The 21,349-nt window shown below is 39.0% G+C and overlaps 2 protein-coding genes across 5 annotated transcripts in view; one reads left to right on the forward strand and one right to left on the reverse strand.

Annotated features, from left to right (window-relative positions):
• The window catches only part of LOC116173371, a 52,861-nt gene extending 33,847 nt beyond the window's left edge, over positions 1 to 19,014 (forward strand). For 3 of the 4 annotated variants that reach the window (XM_031490805.1, XM_031490821.1, XM_031490830.1), the window contains exon 2: positions 16,558 to 19,014. In XM_031490805.1, the coding sequence (XP_031346665.1) occupies positions 16,558 to 18,393 (1,836 nt within the window). In that variant the 3' untranslated portion in view covers positions 18,394 to 19,014. Of the gene's footprint in view, positions 1 to 15,592; positions 16,493 to 16,557 lie in introns of those variants that run through there. The other variant, XM_031490814.1, reaches the window with a different exon arrangement.
• On the reverse strand, positions 4,921 to 7,579 carry LOC116173366. The gene is made up of 6 exons (XM_031490792.1): positions 7,498 to 7,579; positions 7,242 to 7,442; positions 6,731 to 7,189; positions 6,467 to 6,671; positions 5,414 to 6,414; positions 4,921 to 5,357 (listed from the first exon to the last, which is right to left on the reverse strand). Exons 1-6 carry the CDS (start codon positions 7,540 to 7,542, stop codon positions 4,971 to 4,973), a joined length of 2,298 nt encoding a protein of 765 aa, XP_031346652.1. The 5' UTR covers positions 7,543 to 7,579; the 3' UTR covers positions 4,921 to 4,970.
• Positions 19,015 to 21,349: the final 2,335 nt, after the last annotated feature.

Genomic DNA, 21,349 nt, shown 5'->3' on the forward strand with positions numbered 1-21,349 from the left:
TTGAGACGAACTGCGGTAGTTGAGAAAATTGACTCGTCGTCTCCTAGAGGAAATTCAAAAGTTCTTTAGTAACGAAGCGCCAAACTTAAAACGCTTCTAGGTACCGGGTGTTCAGAAAATCTGGTCGATTTCACAAATATATACGGTGTGGTCATAACTTCGGGTATAAACCTCAAGGTGGAAAACAGGTGCTTTGTTACAGTTTTGGAAAGTGTATATACTATACAGTAGGTCATTTTATTCTTTCTTGTACCCGTATTAATCTAATAATATTGTATAACATCGTCACAAACAGAATATAATAACAAGCGGAGGTTCTTCGTACGAAATCTCACAATATAAATTAATAGTGGAAACTAGACATTTTTCATACAGTCCAAGAATTCCTGATGGCTGTAAACAACATTTTCTATTAAAAAACATTTTAATTTTTTTTAAATTGTACAAGTGATGTACCTTAACTAAGTGAATACCGTAACATATTAAAATATTATTTGCACCCGGTATATTCCGGCGACTTCTTAAAAAATGAATCTTCTCGAGATCATGAGGTTTAAAAGATATCGAGATTGTTTCGAGATCTTATTTTATTTTCTGAAATATTGATTCGCTGTTTCAAAATCTTTACTTTTTTGAAGATTTTTACTTCTCTTCTCATGATCTTGATTTTTGCACATTTTCGCTATTGATATTGTTGAGTCAAAGAATAAAAAGTCGCTACGAGTCGTGGGGAAAATCCGGGCGCAAACTCAACTTGTATGCGAGGGACTGTCCGCACTTGTATTCCCTACCTCTCAGACCCCCGGTGCATTTTCCCCCAAAAAGTTTACAAAAACCTATTTGGGGTAGTACTTCGCACCGAGGAGTCTGGACGGTATGGAATACCCCCCGGAAAAATATTGTCACAATAGTTTTCTTAACGTTTAAGAGTGTTTAAGGATCATTAAAAGTTTCCACACGTCTCCAAAAGATCTTTAGTACTTTTAATAGACACTTGGTCTTTAAGAGTATTTGAAATTCGAATTTTTAAAAACCTTTTAGACTTTTAGGGAACTTTTATGAGTCCTTGATGAGCATTTTAATAGTTGAGTCTCTAAGCCAGCGTCGTGAGCGTTGTAAGGGGTTTTCAAAGTATAACAGTCGCCTAAAACATACTTTTCCACACTCGTGGATCTCTGGATACTCTGCCCACAATCATTTATTTACCAGTACATACTATCTTCCGACACGCCTGTTTCGAAATATTCACACTGGAAGTTGTGATCTCACAATGTGTCTTGTCGACATCTATTATTTTCCTTTTGTAAGTACACTCTTCCGATGTTTCAAGCGTAAATATTGTATTTCGGTCTAAATCATGACGGCGGGACATCCTGTATATGAGAATATTTCAATTTTCAAGTGCAAATCGAGTGGGGTATTTACGAATCAACACACAACAATTGCGTAATTTTGGTTATAATCCTATCACTTTTAAATTGTTCATTTTACATAAAGTGTTAGAAGGAAAGTCACCTCTGGTCGTTTGCGATAAGACGTTTTATTGTTAGGCGAAATTTAAATAACGCACGTGTTTTTTCGTTGATAAAGCAATGCAGGTATTTCAGAGTATTGCGCGGCTTTTGTTGAGAAGTGTGGACGTTGGGCGCGTTCCGTCGTGGCTGGCGTTTGTCTGACCCGATTGTGATTGGCCATTTATTTGAAAATTTCATTAAAAACGGAACCTATTTTATAATGGATGTGGTGTTTCGTTCAATACTGAAGTCAACGTAAGAACGAAAGCTGCTGGGTTCGCGACGGTTGAAGAGCGTGTACATTGTTTACGCTAATTTTGGGTTATTTTTACAATGAATTTGTGCAAATGCTGTTGGAGGAACTTTTTTGTGTCTGGCGTTGAATGATTTTTTTAGCATGGAAGTCTGTTCCAGACAATGAATTGGGTAATTGTTATGACGTGTCCATTGGCGATTCGGATTCATTCTCTTCATCTCTTAACCGGCTTTATGGTTCAGTGGTAGAGCGTTGGACTATAAATCCGGAGGCCGGGTGTTCGAATCTGGGTTGAGGTGATTTTTTCATCTGTGGTGGAGATGAGAATTACCTTAGACCAGTCACCCTGTAATTGAGCCAAAGCCTGTTGAGGGCTCAGAACAAGAGAGGGACAATAAAAAAATAAAACACCTACGCTCACAATTCTATATTGTTGTGAAAGGAGTATCATACTTTCTGGGAATTGAAATTGTTCAACACGATGGTGACATCATGGTCGGCCAATCAGCTTAGAAAATCCTTTCTCGATTCAATATGGGTGCAAGGGTGCAACCCGGTTTTTACACCAATGGAAAAACTAGGCGTTCTATGTCCAGGGAATGTTCCTGTTTTCCGATATCGTTCCAATGTAGAAGCCCGTGGAACACGTTACGACACTGCATTCAGTATTAGTGAGTAGTGTGTAGTGAGTATTAGTGTGCATCTTATACAGCAAACCTTGTACGGCCAGATTATTTGGATTATTAAGAAAGAACTGTAAGTAATTGATTTCTTATATGAATTGTCGACCAACTGTGTGCGGGGTAATACTCAATTAATACCAATACGAAAGTTAGGTTTGTAAACATGTTTGTCTTAAGGAATCGGCTTCCTTTAATAAGAGTCAGTGCTGAAATTTTACAAAATCTCTCCAGAATTAAAAATAGTTGATTCAGTGAACTAACCTTAATGTTTTTAGAGTTTTCGCGGAGATTTTTGTATATTTCTCAACGCGAAATGGGTAAATACTATTATGTGAAAGTACACTGAATAAAGGGAAGTAGCTTCTATAATTGGCCTGGTGTAAAACTCTGCCAACTTAAACATAACTGCATGTCAAATATAATAATCGGACTAGTTTTTGAAGAGTCAACGAAGTACAACTCTGTATACACGGTGTCCATTTTTCGAGTGCCACTATGGGGATCTCACTTATCTTAAGAGATAGAAGGTTGGTTAAATAGGGGCAAAGTTGCTAATTTTCGTGCTGAATAAGAATCTGAAAAGAAATTTTAAATATCTTCAATAGTTTTGAAGATATTGCAAAAAAAAACGAAAATGTCTGATTTTCGTTTTTAATTTTTTTATGATAAACTAATCGTAGTAGACATTTCTAATTAACACATTATTCAGACACTTTTTCATGGAGATTTCAAATATGGCATCCTGTTTTTAATAACTTTCAAGGTGACGGAGAAACACGTGGCAACTTTAGTTTTTCTTATGGGTGCCATTTTGAATTTTCACATTTTGAGATTACGTATTTTTTTGTCTTTACAACGATATATCACGCATGGTGGTTCAGCAACACATTTTTCCCCAAAATACAATTTTTAATTTTTTCAGAAGAGTGCTTTGGAAAACAGATGGATCAAACTGTCAAACTTTTGTTTACAACAAAAAAACGTTTTGTTTTTCCAAAGCACTCTTCTCAAAAAATTAAAAATTGTATGTGATACTGAACCACCATGTGTGATATATCGTTGTAAAAAAAATGTCAAAATTAAAAATGGCGCCCATAAGAAAAACTAAAGTTGTCACGTGTTTCTGCGTCATCTTGAAAGTTATTAAAAACAGGATGCCATAATTGAAATCTCCATTAGTGTGTTAATTAGAAATGTCTACGACGATTAGTTTATCATAAAAGAATTAAAAACGAAAATCAGAAATTTTCGTTTTTTTGCGATATCATCAAAACTATTGAAGATATTTCAAATTTCTTTTCAGATTCTTATTCAGCACGAAAATTAGCAACTTTGCCCCCATTTAACCAACCTTCTATCCCTTAAGATAAGTGAGATCCCCATAGTGGCACTCAAAAAATGGACACCGTGTAAGAAGTAAGTGTATTACAAAAATTGGGGGGGAAAGCAAACAGTATTTTGCAAATAATTCAAAATGATTCATTTGTGATTTACTCTCCCAAAAATGAAAAAAATGTTGGTATACTAATTTAAAAAAATGTTTAAGATTCTGCTTGCTGAAAAAAAAGGAAAGGAAAGGAATTTTTGGTAGCGTAGTACCCAAACGAAACCTTTTGCGGTTTCTTTGGGAAAATGTTTCTTTAGCATCCTCTATCAGACTATTACCTAATTTTCTTATACGTACCTGTTACTGAATATTGTTACTTACGTACAGTCTTAAGATGGCCATTGTCACTAACTTTTTAGGGACACAACTTTTTTATTCGAATATGCTCATAAGGGTTGAAAAATGATCTTCCTTGTTTTTGTGGCCATTTACCTCTTAGCAGAATAAAAATAAATTCGTCGTAAGAAATCTACCACTGTACTAATTTCTTTGGGAAAGTTATCTAAAGGGATTGCTATTCAGCATTTATTATTCATAAAATTTTACCTACTGTAAAACCACTTAGCACTTTTTTTGATAAATAAATCCTGAATTCATGGCATACCAAAAACTAGTTAAATGGAACATGAAACACATAGAGAGATCATAGTAAACACGACGTGGGTTTTCTTTTACTAACGAACTACTTACATTTCCAGTTTGTTAATGTAAACAAATAAGTGAAATTTCGTTGATGGTCGAAAATAACACGCACATTCGACGTTGCTTTGTTGGCGGCAAAAGTTCATCGCCTATCGTTATAACTAGTTATGCTCCCAATTAAAATAACGGACAAGTTTAACAAGTGGGACAGTTTAGAAAATAATGCTTATTCGTATTTGCCTTGCTTACTCCCCGAGAAGCAACAACATCGAGATTAAAGGACTGGATTCACATCATATGGTGATCTTTTTTGTGCCTTTTTTTTACCTTTGTTGCATATTTATGGGAGATCAAATCTTCTATTGTCATTAGCCATAAAAAAAACTAATGTGTAGTCCCTCCCCAACCCCTAGTTTTGGAAGCAACATAAAAACAGAATTAGGTATATGCAATTTAATCAATTTGACAAGTTAGGTACATTTGGTAAACTAATACTTCATTTCATGGCTGAAGTAGAATGGCATCATTCTCTTCATGTCAACATCGCGGTACATGGTGTTGAAGTTCTTGGTGTTGAAGTTCTTGGTTGGGTAGAATTCCAATCCACGCATGGAAACCTTGCGGCAGAAGTTCTCGAGGAACATAACGTAACGCATGCAGATCTCCTTGACCAAGGTGGGGTATTCAACTTCGAACATGGTGAACTTTTCCATTTGCATGGTGAACATTCTCAAGCATTCTTCGAAGCGGATGGTCATCTTGTGCATGTCCATGGTGTCGAAGGTGAGGAGGTGCTCGAATTCCATTTTCATGTGCTTAAGATGCATGAAGATGTCGCGCATGACGGTTTCGTCGCGGACGAGTTTGTCCATCATCTGCAATGAAAGGTGACTTAAATGGGGGCACTCTACAATGCGGGTGAGTTACTTACGGTGATGTGCATTTTTTCCATGACGTAATCGATGATTTCGATGAAGTTGCGGATCATGTGTTTCATTTCGACGGTGTCGTATTTGAGGGATTCCGTGATCTTCTCGGTGAGGGTGTGCATGCGCATGATCATTTCCTTGTGGGTGTTAAGGCCGAAGGTGGTTGGCATCATGTATTCGCGACCGTATACGGAGTATTTGGTGTGGAATTTGTTAAGGAAGTTCATGTATACGGCGAGGATGTGTCTGAGCATTTCGTGGTCGAAGTGTTTGGTTTCGAATTTCTCAACCATGACGATTCTGTACAATTCGGTGGCGACCATCTTGATAGAGCGGACGAAGTACATTCTGATTTCGTGAACGTTGTGGAACATGCGCATGGAGATCATCTTTTCGAGTTCCATTTTCATTTCCTTAAGGTTCATGAGGAATTCTCTGACCATCATGTCGGTGTAGGTGACGGATTCGAGTCTGTTGTAGATGAGCTCGAGGCAGGTGAGGAATTCGCGAATGTAGTAGATGGTGGATTCGTCGTTAACGTTCATGGTTCTGTATTCGAAGTGTTCGACGACGCGCTTGACGAGCATCTCCATGTGCATAACTAATTCCTTGGGGGTCTTGCTTTCGAATTCGAAGGGCATTTCCTTGAAGTATTTGTTCATTCCGTATTTGCGGGAGAACATTTCCATTCCGTATTTGTTGTAGTATTCCATATCGAAATCGTGCATCTTGGTGAACATTGGGGTGTACATTTTTTCGTATTTGCCCATGAAGTGTTTGTGCATTGGGAAAAGGGTGTACATTCCCATATCGTAGTTCAAGAAGTTCTTGCGGAACATGGTTTCGTAAAGACCGTATCCGTATTTGCCGTAGTAGTTCATGGTGTAGTATTCTGGCATGTAGAAACCGATTTTGGAACCGAATCTGATTTCGTAGCAGACGTTCTTGACGGCGTACAAGTAGTTGTACATCATTTTTTCGATGAAGTACTTGATTTCGACGGCTGAAATTAAAACCATAAGCTTGCGACCATCTCCTTTTTCAGTAACACTTACGGATATGCTTGGTTTCGCAGTATTGGATCATTTGTTCAAAGGTTCCAACAATGTCGAAAAGGTAGGTGACGAACTTGGTTCTGAACACTTTCATGTCGACCATTTCTTCGGTCATGGTGAGTTCCATGAGTGGGAAGACGATTTCACGAAGTTTGTTGGTGAGGGTGTGCATAAGGAGATCGAATTCTTTCTCTCCGACGATGGTCTAAAAATTAAAGCCCAGTAAGTATACGGTTTGTAAATCCCGAAATTTAAACAACTTACTTCTTTTTCCAAAAGGTAGACGATTTCACGAACGTATCTCAAATATCCGCGGAGGGCGACTTTCATTTGCATGGGGTGGTTGAATTCCTTGATCATTTCGGTGCATTCGCGGGTGTATTCGTGGATCTTGGTGATCAAGTGTTTTGGGGTAAATTCAACTTCGACGGTCTTCATCAAATGTTCGAAGTGGGAACGGATGTGGTGAAGGGTGGTCATGAAGTCGACGAGAAGATACTTGAGGGTGAAACGGAATTCGGGGTAGGTGGTGTAAGTGAGACGGACCAATCTCTCGATGTTTTCGTAGACGGTTTCGATGCACAGGATGAAGTCCTTCTTCATTTCGTGAAGGTCGCTCATTTCGGTGAAAAGAGCCATTTTTTGGAGGGAAGAATGGATTTCCTTAAGCATGAAGGTGACTTGCTTGAAGACATGGTGACCTTCTACTTCGTGGATGAAGATCTAAATTAATCCAGTTAGGGCAAATTTTTCTTAGTCACATATCGTTACTTACTTCTTCGTGGAGCTTGTTGATGATTTCATCAACGACGACGGCAAGCTGACGGAATTGCCAGGTGATGGTCTTGGCGGCGAAATGGGTTTCGGGGAAATCGTTGCGGAGGAAAAGGGTCAAATCCTTAACTTCGGTTTGGATTTCATCCAAGTAGTTTACGAGTTTTCCTTCCTCAAAGTATTTGGGGAAAGCAAAGGTGGCCTGTTAGAAAATTTCGGTTAGTACCCTATTAAGTTAATGAAAACATGAAACTTACTTGGAAAGCCAAAGCTGCCACGAAGAACACTGCAAACTTTGCCATTTTCGGTCAACTTGTTTGAACCAAATGTAACTTTGGCATGTTCGTCGGACCATTTTATACTGAATTTGACAACACCTTTAACCTTTTTTTATCATCAGTCTCATATTCGAGTTTTGATAAGTGACATGGGTTATCATTTGAATTATGCAAGACGTGGTCAATACTATTCTGGAACAAATGCCTTTAGGGTACATTGATACGATTTAAGAGTACAACATACGTTTCTATTACACATTAGGTCTAATTTATTGTAGCTAACCGATTAATAAAGATCATCGCCCTGTGGCCAGTAATCCGAAATGTCCTCCGATTAGGAAATGCGTTGTCAGGGTGATATCTACTGTGGATTTTGAAATTCCCATCTTTGATTGGGAAATAGAACCACTGCATTTGGTAACCAATAATGCTATCAATTGAAATGCGTATTTAATTCGCTAAATTTTGATTCTAATATTTTTGGCCGGACCAAGACAGCTCTAGGGGCTGTATATGAACGTCCAGTAGAAGAAGGGATTTCGCCAAGTTCTTTAGATAATCAGAGTAGTCAGGGTGCTCTCTTGTCAAAGTATCAAGCACAGAGAAAGAGTGCAAATGCGAATCGAAAAAATCGCCCCCAAATAAAAATTGATGTCAATATTCAGTTTCTTTAAAAATCGGATTTTTGTGCATACCATAACCCCTAAACCCGGTATAGAACCGTGGAAACAGGGATACTAATCCTTGCAAGCCCTGCTATCAATTACCAAGGTACCATCTGCATCCGCCATTTTTTTTTTCTTAAAGTCAAAATAACTTAAAAAACCATAAATGGCAGATATCGACGTGTGGGTATCAAAAGAACTGACATTTCACGTAGAATCCAAAAATGCAATAAAAAAATAGGGGTTGCCATTTAAAATAACGAAAGGAAGTGCGGCCATTTTGAAAATATTTTAGATCGATTCGGCTCCTAACTCCTAAGTACGAAGTTTGAAAAACCTACCTATTCCACTTGTCCAGAAACGTTTAAGTAAAGCTCCCAAAAAAACACCTTGTATTTCTCAAACACCTTTAAGGAACGTTTCTGAACATTTTTAGAACAATTTTTGAAAAAGCTTGCACAACCAATAAACACTTCACGTGGAATCTCTAAATCTTTTGAAACTAATACTGGATCCTTTAAAATGTAGTCAAATACTTAAATACAATTAAAAAGTTTTAATTTGTCATGAATTTCTGAAGAAAAAAACATGCTCATTGCTCATATAAAAATACAAATATAAATTGTGCAGATAAAGCGCATTTTTTAAACCGAAATAGCTTAGCAAATGGTTGGGTTATAAGGTAGATGATTAATGGAGCTCTTTACACATAAACACTTAAAAGCCGCCTTGCATACACAACATTTTCTCTTTGTAGATACCTTCCTTCGACATTTTTTAGAAATTCACAGTTAAGTTTTTACATCGCCCAAAGATATGTCTCTTGAGAGTACCACCCTCCGATACTTCATTCTGCAAATATTTGCACTGAAAGTATCGTCTAGACGATTCATTTTGTTTTTGTGAGTATTTTCCTCCGACAACCCGTTACTCTTGACCTTTCCAATCGATATAAATATTTCTTCCAGGCGACCTATCCTCCCTTCGTGAATACTCTCCTCCGACAATCTGTTTTTGAGATAAAGATTTATATCCGATTACGATAAGGGGTCGAAAAGATGATTGGTAGATTAATTCCTTTCGTTGAGACCTTTCATTAGAGCACCATGAAAGATAAAACCAGTTCTACCCTCCCACCCTCTCCTTTGATAAGGGGTCAGAAAGAACGGCGGTGGTTGGTAGAAAACAGTTCCATCTGTTGAGAGTTTAATTAGAATACCAAGAAACATGAAATTAATGTTCTACCGCCCCTCCCCCCCTGCGTTGACCTCGTAAAGGAGTCGCGCAGGAAAGTTAGTACCTATCATTAGATTAGAATAACATGAAGGGTAGAACGTCTGTGTGGCCCCGCCCTTCTCCCTTTCAAAATTGAACTTTTGGGTATACAAAATCTGAGATCAAATGGTTGTCGCATGTAAAAGTTATATACGTCTTTCGCTATAGAAACCGTTGCACGTCATTGATTTGTGTATCAATTTTAGACATATGTTGCAACACTGCAACATGTACAAAAAAAAACAAGTGTGCGAAATCTATTGAAAACTTGTCTGAAATTGATTCATAAATCAATGACGTGCACCGGTTTTTATAGCGAAAGACGTATACACGTATATTACTTTCAAAAACTGCATCTCAGGTAATAATTCCTCCCTTAAGACAATACAATTTGATGGGCCTCAGGCAAACCTGCAAAGTACAGGCTACCTATTGCAAACAATTTCAGGATTCTAGGACCCCTAAAGATAGTTCAACACGGCCGAAGTGTGTCAGGACAGACAGACGAACGGACGTATGGACAAAACGCAAACAGCGCATTTTTTGTAATTCTGCCCACAAGTAACCTCAGGTTCTTTCTTGATAGCCCTGTGAAAAAAGCACCAAGCTAGGAGATGGTTCTCTGAAGGCCTCTCTCGCATGGCGACAATCTAACATCAATTTTCACCTAGCCCTGTGTTGGATTTGAGTGTCTTTGAGTTATTAAGTTATTTACAGGCGCAGTTGCAAATGAAAGAACTGACACTGGGCCATAAAACTAGAAGTAGCTGGTAGATGGCGAAGGATCTTACTTCTGTAGAGTAGATCAAACGATACAAACGTTTGGGAACCTCTACTCTAGCGTATAGTGACATTCGGAAACCAGTCTAGAGGTAACTTTACAGTTGCCAAGTGTCTGCAGGGCAACCCTGCTGTTACTGGAGATTCATTATACGTATTCTGCATAAGAACTTTTATGGTTTGCCCTACCTGGAATACGGTAGGAAGCGAGGTAGGAAGTTTACCTAGTGGTTGGATGAAGTAATAATCTTATTAATTCGCCATGTATAGAACATATATCGTTCCTTATGGTAAGTCATGACAAATATAAACACATAATCCATAAATAACTAATTTCACATATGAAACAAACAAACATAGCACATATACCTTATTGACACAGCAAGACATTATCCCTGTATTCTTGTGTACAATAAAAAATATTCTATGTGCAGAAATAGAATTACCCCATAACAGTACCTAGTCCATAACGCAGGTGGGCATGGAATAGTTATTATTTACTTTATTTATCTTAGTCGAGAATATAATCTTTGTGTTTTCTCTGTGTTTAATTGGAAGCCATTACTGTTGAATCCAGGGCGGCCATCTTATGTAATAGACTTGACTGGTCAAGATCGACTGAGAATAAGGTCGAATCGTCGGCAAACAAAACACTATGATTAGGTTTAAGGTAACAACTTAGGTCGTTTATATATACTATAAACAGTAGTGGACCCAACACCGACCCCTGCGGTACGCCACTGTTTATAGTATTTGCCCGCGATTTTCAACCATTCCCTCCCAGTGCCACTGCCTTTTCCTTATAGTGTTTTAGATCCATCCGTGAAGTTGAACATATCAGGTTGGAATGCTACTTCCGCATCTTCCCTAAAATTAATTGAGGGGTTAGTGAATCCGATCCCCTTTGTAGGATATGCAATGGCTTAATCGCCTCGCCCAGAAGACGGGAGTGGCCTACTTCAGTACCTATCTATCCAACAAGTCCTTAGTTTTAAGACGCAAGGACGTAGAGAGAGATCTAGTGGAGATAGACCCAGAAGGGCTTCCATGAGAAGAAGAAAAATAATGACACTTTATACTTTTACATAAATTTACAAAGAAAACGAATTCGACATCAAACTCGCAGGCCAATAAAAAGAAGCTGCATTAAAAACGTTAATGAATCAGATCAGAGTTCCAGAGAACACGAAAAATCACAATAGATCATCTATAGTCCTTCACCTACAAAAAGTGTCTGAGAACTCTGAGGACTTTTTAATATATTCTTGAAATACTTGAAAATCATTTTTTAGTTCCTGGCGAATTTTTAAACTTGCAACAAATATAGCAAACGAGCTCCTGGGTCACTGAAAATTAAATCAATTCTTCCTGTTTTGTGTAGCTGTAGATGATAACTTGAGAACGGTTTCGAATTTCGATATCGATAAACAAGTTTATTAATCAAATCTGTTCTCGTCTTTTGTTAGCGTATTTTCCTCAAAATGAAAAATCGCTATTGGCTGTACTTCGTCGTCCGTCCGTCCATCCCTCACACGTACTCCTTCTACTCCACTGAATCGATTTGGCCGATATAGGGCTCATTTGAAAGGGCTGGTCCAAGGATTCCCTGCATACCCATATTTTTTGGTTTTGCGCATGCGCAGTGTCAAAAATTTGGTTTAACGCATGTGCGATGCTATAACTTTTTTATTTATTTATGAAGATATTGAAATGAAACTTTATATGTAAACACTACGAATATATTATTTATTTATGAAAGCAGTTAAATGAAATTTCATATCTGGGCACTTTGAATGAAACTAAAATTAATACCGGTTTCAAAATTACTGTTAACGCATGCTGTATGTTTAATTTATGAAGGTATTCAATGAAATTTCTCATGTAGATAATGCGCAATGCTAGTTACGAAAGCATTTATAAAAAGTTCCATACTTCCTTGATTTACACTTAATTCCGTTTACCCCATCGGCGCTGGAATTTATTCAAACCAAAGTCACTAGATATAGAAAGTACCGCAATCATCCGCCATTTTTGGGCAAATTTGCTGCCAACTTAAAAAAAATTGACAAATAAAATCTGAATAGCTGTAATTTTTTATAACCTAACTTCATAGTACTGTCATGTTTTATAAAAATATATACAGATATCTCCAAACAGGTGGGACAGTCCCTAACATTGAAGTTACTAGAATCTGGTAACTTCCGCCATTTTTGGGCAAAAATCATGCGTTCTCTCTCTAACACACGAGCCCAATGGATTGCGGTACTTTCTATATTTAGTGACTTTAGTTCAAACTTCTGCCTTCATTGTGCCATTGACAAAAGTAATGATCGCCAAATAAGTAAATCTGCAGCATAGGCAATCAACATACCTATGAATGTATTGTGCAACGTGCAACGTATCTCCTCCTTGAAGAAACAAACGAAGCCGGACGTGATAAGGATGTTGGTTGTTTATGCTGCATAGTTTACCTATTCGGCGATCATTACTTTTGTCAATGACCGTACCTAGCGATATGTTTATAGACAGAATTTGTGAAGAACGATTACAGAGGGGAATAGTCGGGCACTTTATACCCTTCTACTTTATTCATTTCCATAAGAAAATTCAAAAAGATTTATACGGATGCCTTTATTTTATGGGTGTATATCTACAACTATTTAATCCATCACACTCAGTGGCGCACCCATAGGGGGGGTTTTCAGGGTTAACCCCCCCCCCCGAAATTAAGCACTGATAGATTTTTTAAAATAATCTTTTCCTACAATCGTTTATGAATTAATCATTCAAAGTGATCAATTCGCGCACTATAATTTGCATGTTTAATCCATAGCAACCATGCAACTTGATTGTCACAATAAATTAGCAGGTTCAAATTTTGACAAATCCTGTGACAAAACTAAACGATTCTAATTAAAATAATTAGACGATCGTAGGAAAAACGTTGTTCCTAACATGCGCGCGAAGGCGATTCCGAACCTCAAGCAGGTACCAAAACGAGCGTAGCGAGGGTAACATCCTGCTTTCGGTTCGGAATCACTAACTTCGCGCACTTGTCAGGAAAATAACTATATCTAAATATGTATGGCGTCTGGGAGAGACTTTTGTTAAAGAATTAAAGGAATTTTGCTCGCAACACTATCGCAACTTACTAAGCTAATTTCCACTAAAAGTGAATGACAAATTCAGGAAAATATTTTAGAGAAATTCGCACAGAAACCTAAAAAATTAAAACTTAGTCTTAATATTTTTAGTCATAAATAATTTCTTTTATGTTCTGTTTTGTTTTTTTTTCGGACAAAGTGTAAGTGTAACTGTGTAATCTTTTGTTTATTAAAAATATAATTTATGTTAACATTTTGGATTTACTAATTTCAATAACCCCCACCGAATTTTTTTTCTGGGTGCGCCACTGATCACACTCAGGATATAATTTATAATGAATATAGCAGTAAATGAGGGATGATACCTTTGGAAGTAAAACTCTCCGTTAATGTTAACCACTATGTATGGTACAAGTCGACTATTATTATGGCCGGAGATGGAAACAAAAAAATCCTTTTCGGTCTTCAAAATCATCTCCAAAGAATGATCCCGATGGACTAAAATGGGAACCATAATCATGATACAGAGCAACTTACGAAGATTTGGATCATATTTCTTGAACTGCTGGTTCTGCTGACCTGAAACTTGAAGCAGGATGACCTGGAAAGATAGCAGCACAAGCAGGATAATGTTTGGAAGATTCTGCTTCCAAAGTGTTGCTGAGTTTTTGCCAAAATGTCAAAAATGGACCCAGAACAGCAAAACAATTTACATTGCTCATGCTGAATGCATTCCATTAAGATGACATAAGCTGGGGCTACTTTACTCCATACTCATGCATGTGGAGGTACCAATAATTTTCAACAAGTTAAAAAGTAATCGTAAACGATTTACATAAAGCGCATTTCCACTTGCATTCATTTCCCATTTGTAAGATGCAACTTCTATAAAATCGTTAAAATCCGGCCACAAATATGAAAGATAGCGTTGCACATGGGCAATCCATTGTTGACGTGCTACTTCAATTTCAGTTTATGAGAAGAATTTCATATCAATGCTTTTCTAAATAAGAAAGTTGGAACTGCGCATGCGCAAACCTAAATTTTAAAACTAATGTTAGATTTTTCTTTGTTCCAAGCGCCTAAGTATCAAATTTCACTTAAATAGTTCCATAGATAAAAAAGTTGGCACTGCGCATGCGTAAAATAAAATTTTCAAACTGGCGCTAGATTTTCCTTTATTCCAAGTGCCTATGTATCACATTTCATTTAAATTCTTCCATAAATAAAAAAGTTGGCACTGCGCATGCGCAAAGCCAAATTTTGAAATTGGCGTTTGATTTTCCTTTATTCCAAGTGCCTATGTATCAAATTTCATTCAAATACTTTTATAAGAAAAAAAGTTTGCAATTCGGTTTATAAATGGTCGAGATGCGAAAAGGGCACTGTGAATTTTGAATCGATTCGACTCAACTTTTTGCATTGCGTATTATTATGGCTAAATCTATGCCCATATTGAATTTCATGCAATTCAGTTCATAACTAACGGAAATGTAAAAGCGATCGAACATTTCTAAACAAAGTTATCGTTCACACGGACAGATAGATGGACAGACAGACAAAGGAACAGACGGAGAGACCAACCGGCAGGCGATAGATAGCAATGCAAAATTATAAACGATCTCTAGGATCGTTAATAAACGGCAAAAGTGTAAAATTATGGAACATGTAAAAAACGGTTTTTTGTTTTTTTTACAATAACTTTTTTGTAAGCGGTACAGAAAAAATTCCTTCCTTGGTACAAGACTCGACACCATAACGAACCAAATAGCGAAAAAAGTAGAACAATAGTTCTTAAGATAAAGAACTAGTAGCGTCGCAAAACGAGCGGACGGACGGACGGACGGACGGACAGCCGGACGGACGGACGGACGGACAAAGTGGCCACAATAGCGCATTTTTTTTTATTTTTGTGGAAATGCGCTAAAAAGCGTGCCTTACCACCCTTAGAAGTGAGAAAAAAAAAGAAAGGGAACAAGAAATGTACGCGTAATGAAGTGGCCGTCGGAACGTGTCGTGTTTTTCTATACCTGTTTTAAAAATTCATATGAAACGCTGGGGGAACATAAAACTAGATGTTCAGTAACGATAGTAGCTAATGCGATTTTTATAGCGGTACAAGTCACCATAACCTGCCGAAAATTCCCAAAATCTCAATTTTCCGACGGGCGCGCGCACCTTCTGTGACTTATGGAAGCGATATTACTAGGACGGTAATTAAGCACACGGCAGCTGGTGGTTCAATTAAATTTATTCAATTCATAAATGACAATTGTTTACATAATTTACTAGCGGAATTAATGGCGGCCGTGTAGCGTACGCACATCAGTAGGTTAATAACCACATTACGAGCTTATTTGAAAAGAAATGTAGTGCATTTGTTTTGAGCGAGGCACTCCCACTGGGATTTTTTTCGAAAATAATTCACTTGTTATGTAACGTTTTGAAAAAAACACCGTTTAGTTGAGTGTGTTATTAGATTACCGTTCTTTGGATGTTGACATTCCGTTCGTCCATTGTTCAAAATCAGCAGAAATCGTGTTGGTTTTTCGTGATCGTACAGTTAGGATCGTGTTTTTGGAGTCGATTATTAGAGGGGTTGGTAATTGGTCGGTAATCGGCTTCGATGGGAAAAGGAGACATCCCAGTTTCTTATTGACATTATATCAGTAAAACGAGCGTGACGTTAAATAATAGCGCATCAGTTACGGGTTAAGGAATTATTAATAGCGAGGCTGCTCGGAACGGAATACTAAAAGCGCGCGCGATCCATCCTGTATATAAAACCATGACCACTTCCCACAACTTACGGGGCTCCAACGAAGCAAAGGTAAAAAGTCCCCAGTCTTACCTCATTAGCAGTAGTTGGCTGTGATCGTTCGAGCATCGACCACGGTTTCGACCTTGGGCTGGTCACACTTCTGACCAGCAATGGGCAAGGTCCGCCCGGCCGGTGAAAATGTGGCCTTGACTTTATGGAGTTCAAGCGCTTGCTGCCTCGTAAATGAACGCACTTTCTATCTGATTGCTTCTCGATCGTTTACGCCGGTTCCTTCCTAATTTTGTGCCGTGTTTTCCGTACCTAGAGCGCGAATCGCGGTCTCGTTGGATAATGTTGCAATGTTATTTCTTACACCGAATGTCTTAAAGGTAACTGTTGTTTTATGCGACTCGCGCTCTTATCGAGTTGGTAATTTCGAATTTTTTGCTTGCAGAAATGTAGAAGTCGACCAGAAATGGCAGCTACCGACGGACAGATTACTGTAGCGGCAGCTCGATGGGCCGAAGAGGGTAGTTACCTTCACGAGTTCGTTTCGAAGCAGCGTTTACCCGCAGCCGTCAAGATAATCAAGGGCCAGTATGGGAGCCTAGGAGTGCCGACATTACCGAGTCCTGGTTTGCAATCGACTGCTTTACTAGTCTCAGCTGGAAAGCGCCAAAAAATAGTTGCACAAGCGGTTAAATTTAAAGAAGGGCGACGGATTGTGTGTGTGGGGCCCCGTTTGGCCATTCCCGATACGTATCCCGGTTATTTCGAGATACTGAGCGAAGAAGGTAGGTCAGTGCGGTGTATCGAGAGTGTTTCCGAACTGTCGAGAAGGCGCCCGGAAGAGGGCTGCCTCGTGCGGGAGACGATACGCGGCGTTCAAGCCAGAATTGACGTCGAAGGTGCAGTGACGCCCGAAGGAGCGCGTACCATAGCGATAGGGGAGGTTTTAGTTCCTTCGGGAGACATAGTTATACCCGGTTCGAAAAGTCGTTACCTCAAGTGTACGGATTCTAAAGGTGATACTATTTTGTTAGGTCTAGAACAAAGGGGGAAGTTTTCCGCGCTGGCGCGTGAAGACAATATTAGTGGCGTGCACACCGCAAAAACTTTATTAAGCAAACGTTTACCCTTGACTGTTAGGTTAGTACACGGAACTGCGCCGCGAGGCCTTAAAAGTTCGAGTCATTTTGTGCCAGAATTAAGATTACTATCGATATTCGAAGAAGAACACGTTTTCGCGTTACCTCTCCAAAAGGAAGCAAACAGCGTAACGGCTCTACCCTTAGCGGCACCCTTAAAGTTGCTTCGTACACGAAACGACGACCAACTTCGAGCGTTGCCCGAATTCGTCAGACTCGTAGAGAAATGTACAAAATTAGTAAGCGACGTAGCCGATCGAATACAAGTCCTCGACGGAAAATTGGGCGACCCCAAGAAGCAATCGCAGACCCCGCCGGCGGCGATTACAAAAAACGGTTACGCCCTGCGTCGAAGCGCATCTTCAGATTCGGCGAATCACCGCACCAAGCATTCGCATCACCGCAAAGACGAAAACAGGGTACCTCTCCCAGACTACGACGAAATCGACCAAATTTACGACTACGTCCGCGGATTCGCCCCCTTACCTAAAAACATTCGCTCCCCATTCTCGGAATCCTCCCCTCTCACCTCCCACAGCTCCACATTAACGCAGACACCCTCCGAACCCACGAAACCCGAGCCGCCCCCGATCGAAACCATTCCCACCAAAAAACTCCAGGCGGAGAAACGCAACCGCAAGTCCGCCTCGTCAACGTTACGCGAAAATCCGCCGAAACCCCCGGTGTACATCGACAAAGTTCCGCCGGGCCTCCCGAAGTTGTACGTCAAAAACGGCCAATCCCAAAGAAGCCGGCTACTCCGACAGAAGAGCTCCTCGCCGATGAAGGAAACGCCGCCGAGTCCCGTGTCGAAATCCGGCTCGCCGCTTTTCAACATACGCTACAAGTCCCTCAGCAATCTCCAGCAGGCGATGGAATTGGACGGCACCCTCGACTCGAGCCATTCCGGCGGTCGAGCGTCCGGAGATTCGGGCGCGGGCACCAAGCAGCCGGAGAAGAGATCGCGCAAGCTTTCCCGCCCGAGAAGCCTGACGAATATCGTTTGGGAAATACGGGAGCATCCGGACATTTCGATGCTGGACAAGCCGAAAAAGATCGAATCGGCCGGTATTGTCTACAAGAAACATCCCAAATACTCGCTTAGTGGGCACAATCCACGTCGAGGCACGCTGTACTTATAAAATCTCTCTTTTATATCAAGTGCAACGCTTAAGCTATTGTGATTTTTTTGTGTACGGTTAAGATAGCAAAACTATCGTTAGGACTTGTGATTTATAGGTTTAAGTATGTACATTTTTTATTTTTTACTAAGTGATATTTTCGATGTTCTGAATTTTTGATCTCTCGCGCATTTTGTGCCATTTTTGGAACAACTTGTTCTTCGTCTTCTTTACGTTACGCTAAGAATTGTTTCGAAGAATTAACCGCGGGGTCGTTGCCAAATGCGTTGAAAGGAAGTTGTGGGGTCTTTGACTGCAGTTCCCTGCGACGACGAGCTGCATACATTATCGGGTCTGTCTTGAATTCTAATTATTACGTTTCTACAGTCGACATTATTATTAGTGCCCATTTATAGTCTCCATTTGTAATTGTGCCTTTATAGTAAAAACAGCCTAAAATAGAAATGCACGCTAGCATTTTTACGTGAGTACAAGTTAGGGGCCAAGGGGGGTTATTCACATTTACACGTTAATATTTGATCTACAGTTTTGACGAACCGACTAAGCGGTACTTTTTTGTTGCGAGTAGGTACGTTTGAAGGTTAGCGCAAATGTTACACCCTAACAGAATTCACACAAAAACGCGAAAAGAATGAGTCATCCCAAATGAAAAGGCGAAGATTTTAAAATACCAATGATCGGCTCTGCAGATGACGACTCCCTCTGAGGCGGAGGTGTATTTTACAGAGCAAGATGTTTCAGAAATGGACCGCCTTATTTGTTAAGAGCAAAATCTATGTTACCCCTTAGCGTGTAGAACTATCAATTGTATCACTTAAACATACGCCATATAATAAAAAATAAAAAATATTTGCTTTTCATCTGTGATGAAATTTGAATTGTAAGTATTTTTAAGTGTACCTATTGAGAACAATGTCTTGAAATTTACTTTTTTGTTGTTCTAATGTGTTAAATTTTGTTATTGTGATTGCCTATTTTTTTAGTGTAATTGAACGTTCTCTTTTGCAAGTTGTTTATGACCATTGTAGTTATTTGTTTTTTTAAAAATACGTTTTTGGTTTTGCGTTGTCATGTTCCGCATTGTAACATATTTATTCAATAAATGTATTGTACTTTGAACATTATCTAGTTACAGTTCACTGGCCAAGCCGATAAAGCTCCCCAATTTTCCCTTCTGAAGGTTGGAACATTGTTAGCATGAAGTTAATGAATAAAATCGTATTCCGTTTCATTTTAGCCCTTGTGAAATTCTGGGGGTTTTTAGACGGGAACTGCTGAGAACAGACCTGGTACAAATCTTCGGGACGGGCGTCTGAGGGTTAGCAATGATTGCAGTCCATGCCCTTGGTACGATGTACTAGCCGTACATTTCTACACAATTATGGGTTATTAGGTAGGTACAGGAAATCTGGCAAATGCAGAGGTGGCACTTCTGGTGCCAACTGCAAAGGAAAGTTGTGAATTTAAGTCTCGCAAGCTCTAGGTGTGTCTGAGCATTGAATAAAGACCTTAATTTTTCACTCAACGGTGTAAGGGAAAACTGGAGGTGTAACCAAGTGTGCCAGGTGGCGACATCTTATGGCATCTAAAAAAAATAGTTACCTCCTTCTCCGAGTCCACTATCCTAGTGACGCAAACCTTCACCCTTTAATATCCTGCGCTAATCTTTTCATTTCTACATAACTGCCCTTAATTATTTGGGCTATGTACCCTAAGCCTCTGTCGTCCTACACGTCTCTTGCTCTGTGAGTTACTTTCTATAGCTAGCTGTAATAATCCTCCGTGTCTGAACACGTGCCCTATTGTACACAAAAAAGTGTTAAGCGGTAAGATCAAACAAAGGGGAAAATTGAATGAGTATCCAATAAGAGCCGCCCATAAAGTTCATATTCCTCCTCACAGACTAATTTACACAGCCGATAGCTGCTATGTAATGCCTTTAAAAATTTACAATCATCTCCCCTATCATATTACTAATGCTTCATCTACTAGACATTTAAAGACTGTGCTTAAGAACTATTATTGATCAAATGTTATTACTCCCTCAATGAATATTTCAGTTCTGTGATATAAGTTTGTGATCTGTGTACAAGTAATGTTATATAGCAATTTCTGTATTGTATGTTTTATACTAGATGTTAGACGCATTCCATACTGTAACAAGTGGACGGAATAAAGAGTATTATTATTATTCCACCACGTCTTCTCTGTACGGTTTTCCACATTGCCCTATCCATCCAGCTAATCCTCATTATCCTTCTATAGCACCACATTTCGAATGTTTCTATGCTATCCTACTTTTGTCTTCCCTGTCAATCGTCCAGGTTTTGCATCCGTATAGAGCATTTGCTCAAATGCTTTTTTAGCACGCTCTATTTTAGATTTTATATCTTCCCAACTAAGATTATCTTGTGTTTCCTTATAGAATGTGGCCTGTAGATTGTAGAATCCATAATATCAAACAGTTCGAAGATTGGGCTACTAGATCAAAAGTTACAGCCCTTTGAAATTTCTTTCGAAATTGGTTTCTAGTCTATAACTTTTGATTGAGAAGTCTAATCGAAAAAGTACGAATTGTTTTGGATTCTACGCACCAAAATTTCATTGAGATGTCGCCACGTACGTAACTACATTAACAAGAACATTTTAATTTATGCATTTAATGGCCACGTCCGACTCAATTTTCCTTAAAGGGCAGTTGAAAATGTGCAATTTCATGTAGGATTTGTAGAGCAATTGTATTTCAATGATCCAGTATCTGGAATTGTCTTTTGTGTATGCAATTGTAACGTTAGCGCCATCTGTTTGGTAATCCCTATACTTTTCCTAATTATTTTCGTGTAATAGTTAAACCAGTTCCCTTGAGATGTCGCCACGTACGTAACTACATTAACAAGAACATTTTAATTTATGCACTTAATGGCCACGTCCGACTCAATTTTCCTTAAAGGACAGT

Source organism: Photinus pyralis, unplaced genomic scaffold (assembly GCF_008802855.1).
Source record: "Photinus pyralis isolate 1611_PpyrPB1 unplaced genomic scaffold, Ppyr1.3 Ppyr1.4_LG1, whole genome shotgun sequence".
Taxonomy (NCBI): domain Eukaryota; kingdom Metazoa; phylum Arthropoda; class Insecta; order Coleoptera; family Lampyridae; genus Photinus; species Photinus pyralis.

What these genes read in the sequence shown, in the direction of transcription:
- LOC116173366 (XM_031490792.1), bottom strand. Translation starts at nt 7,542, where the DNA reads ATGGCAAAGTTTGCAGTGTTCTTCGTGGCAGCTTTGGCTTTCCAA. An exon ending in TCAACAAGCTCCACGAAGAA is followed by an intron (nt 7,190 to 7,241) that starts GTAAGTAACGAT and finishes GGATTAATTTAG; the next exon opens with ATCTTCATCCACGAAGTAGA. An exon ending in CTGCGAAACCAAGCATATCC is followed by an intron (nt 6,415 to 6,466) that starts GTAAGTGTTACT and finishes TTTTAATTTCAG; the next exon opens with CCGTCGAAATCAAGTACTTC.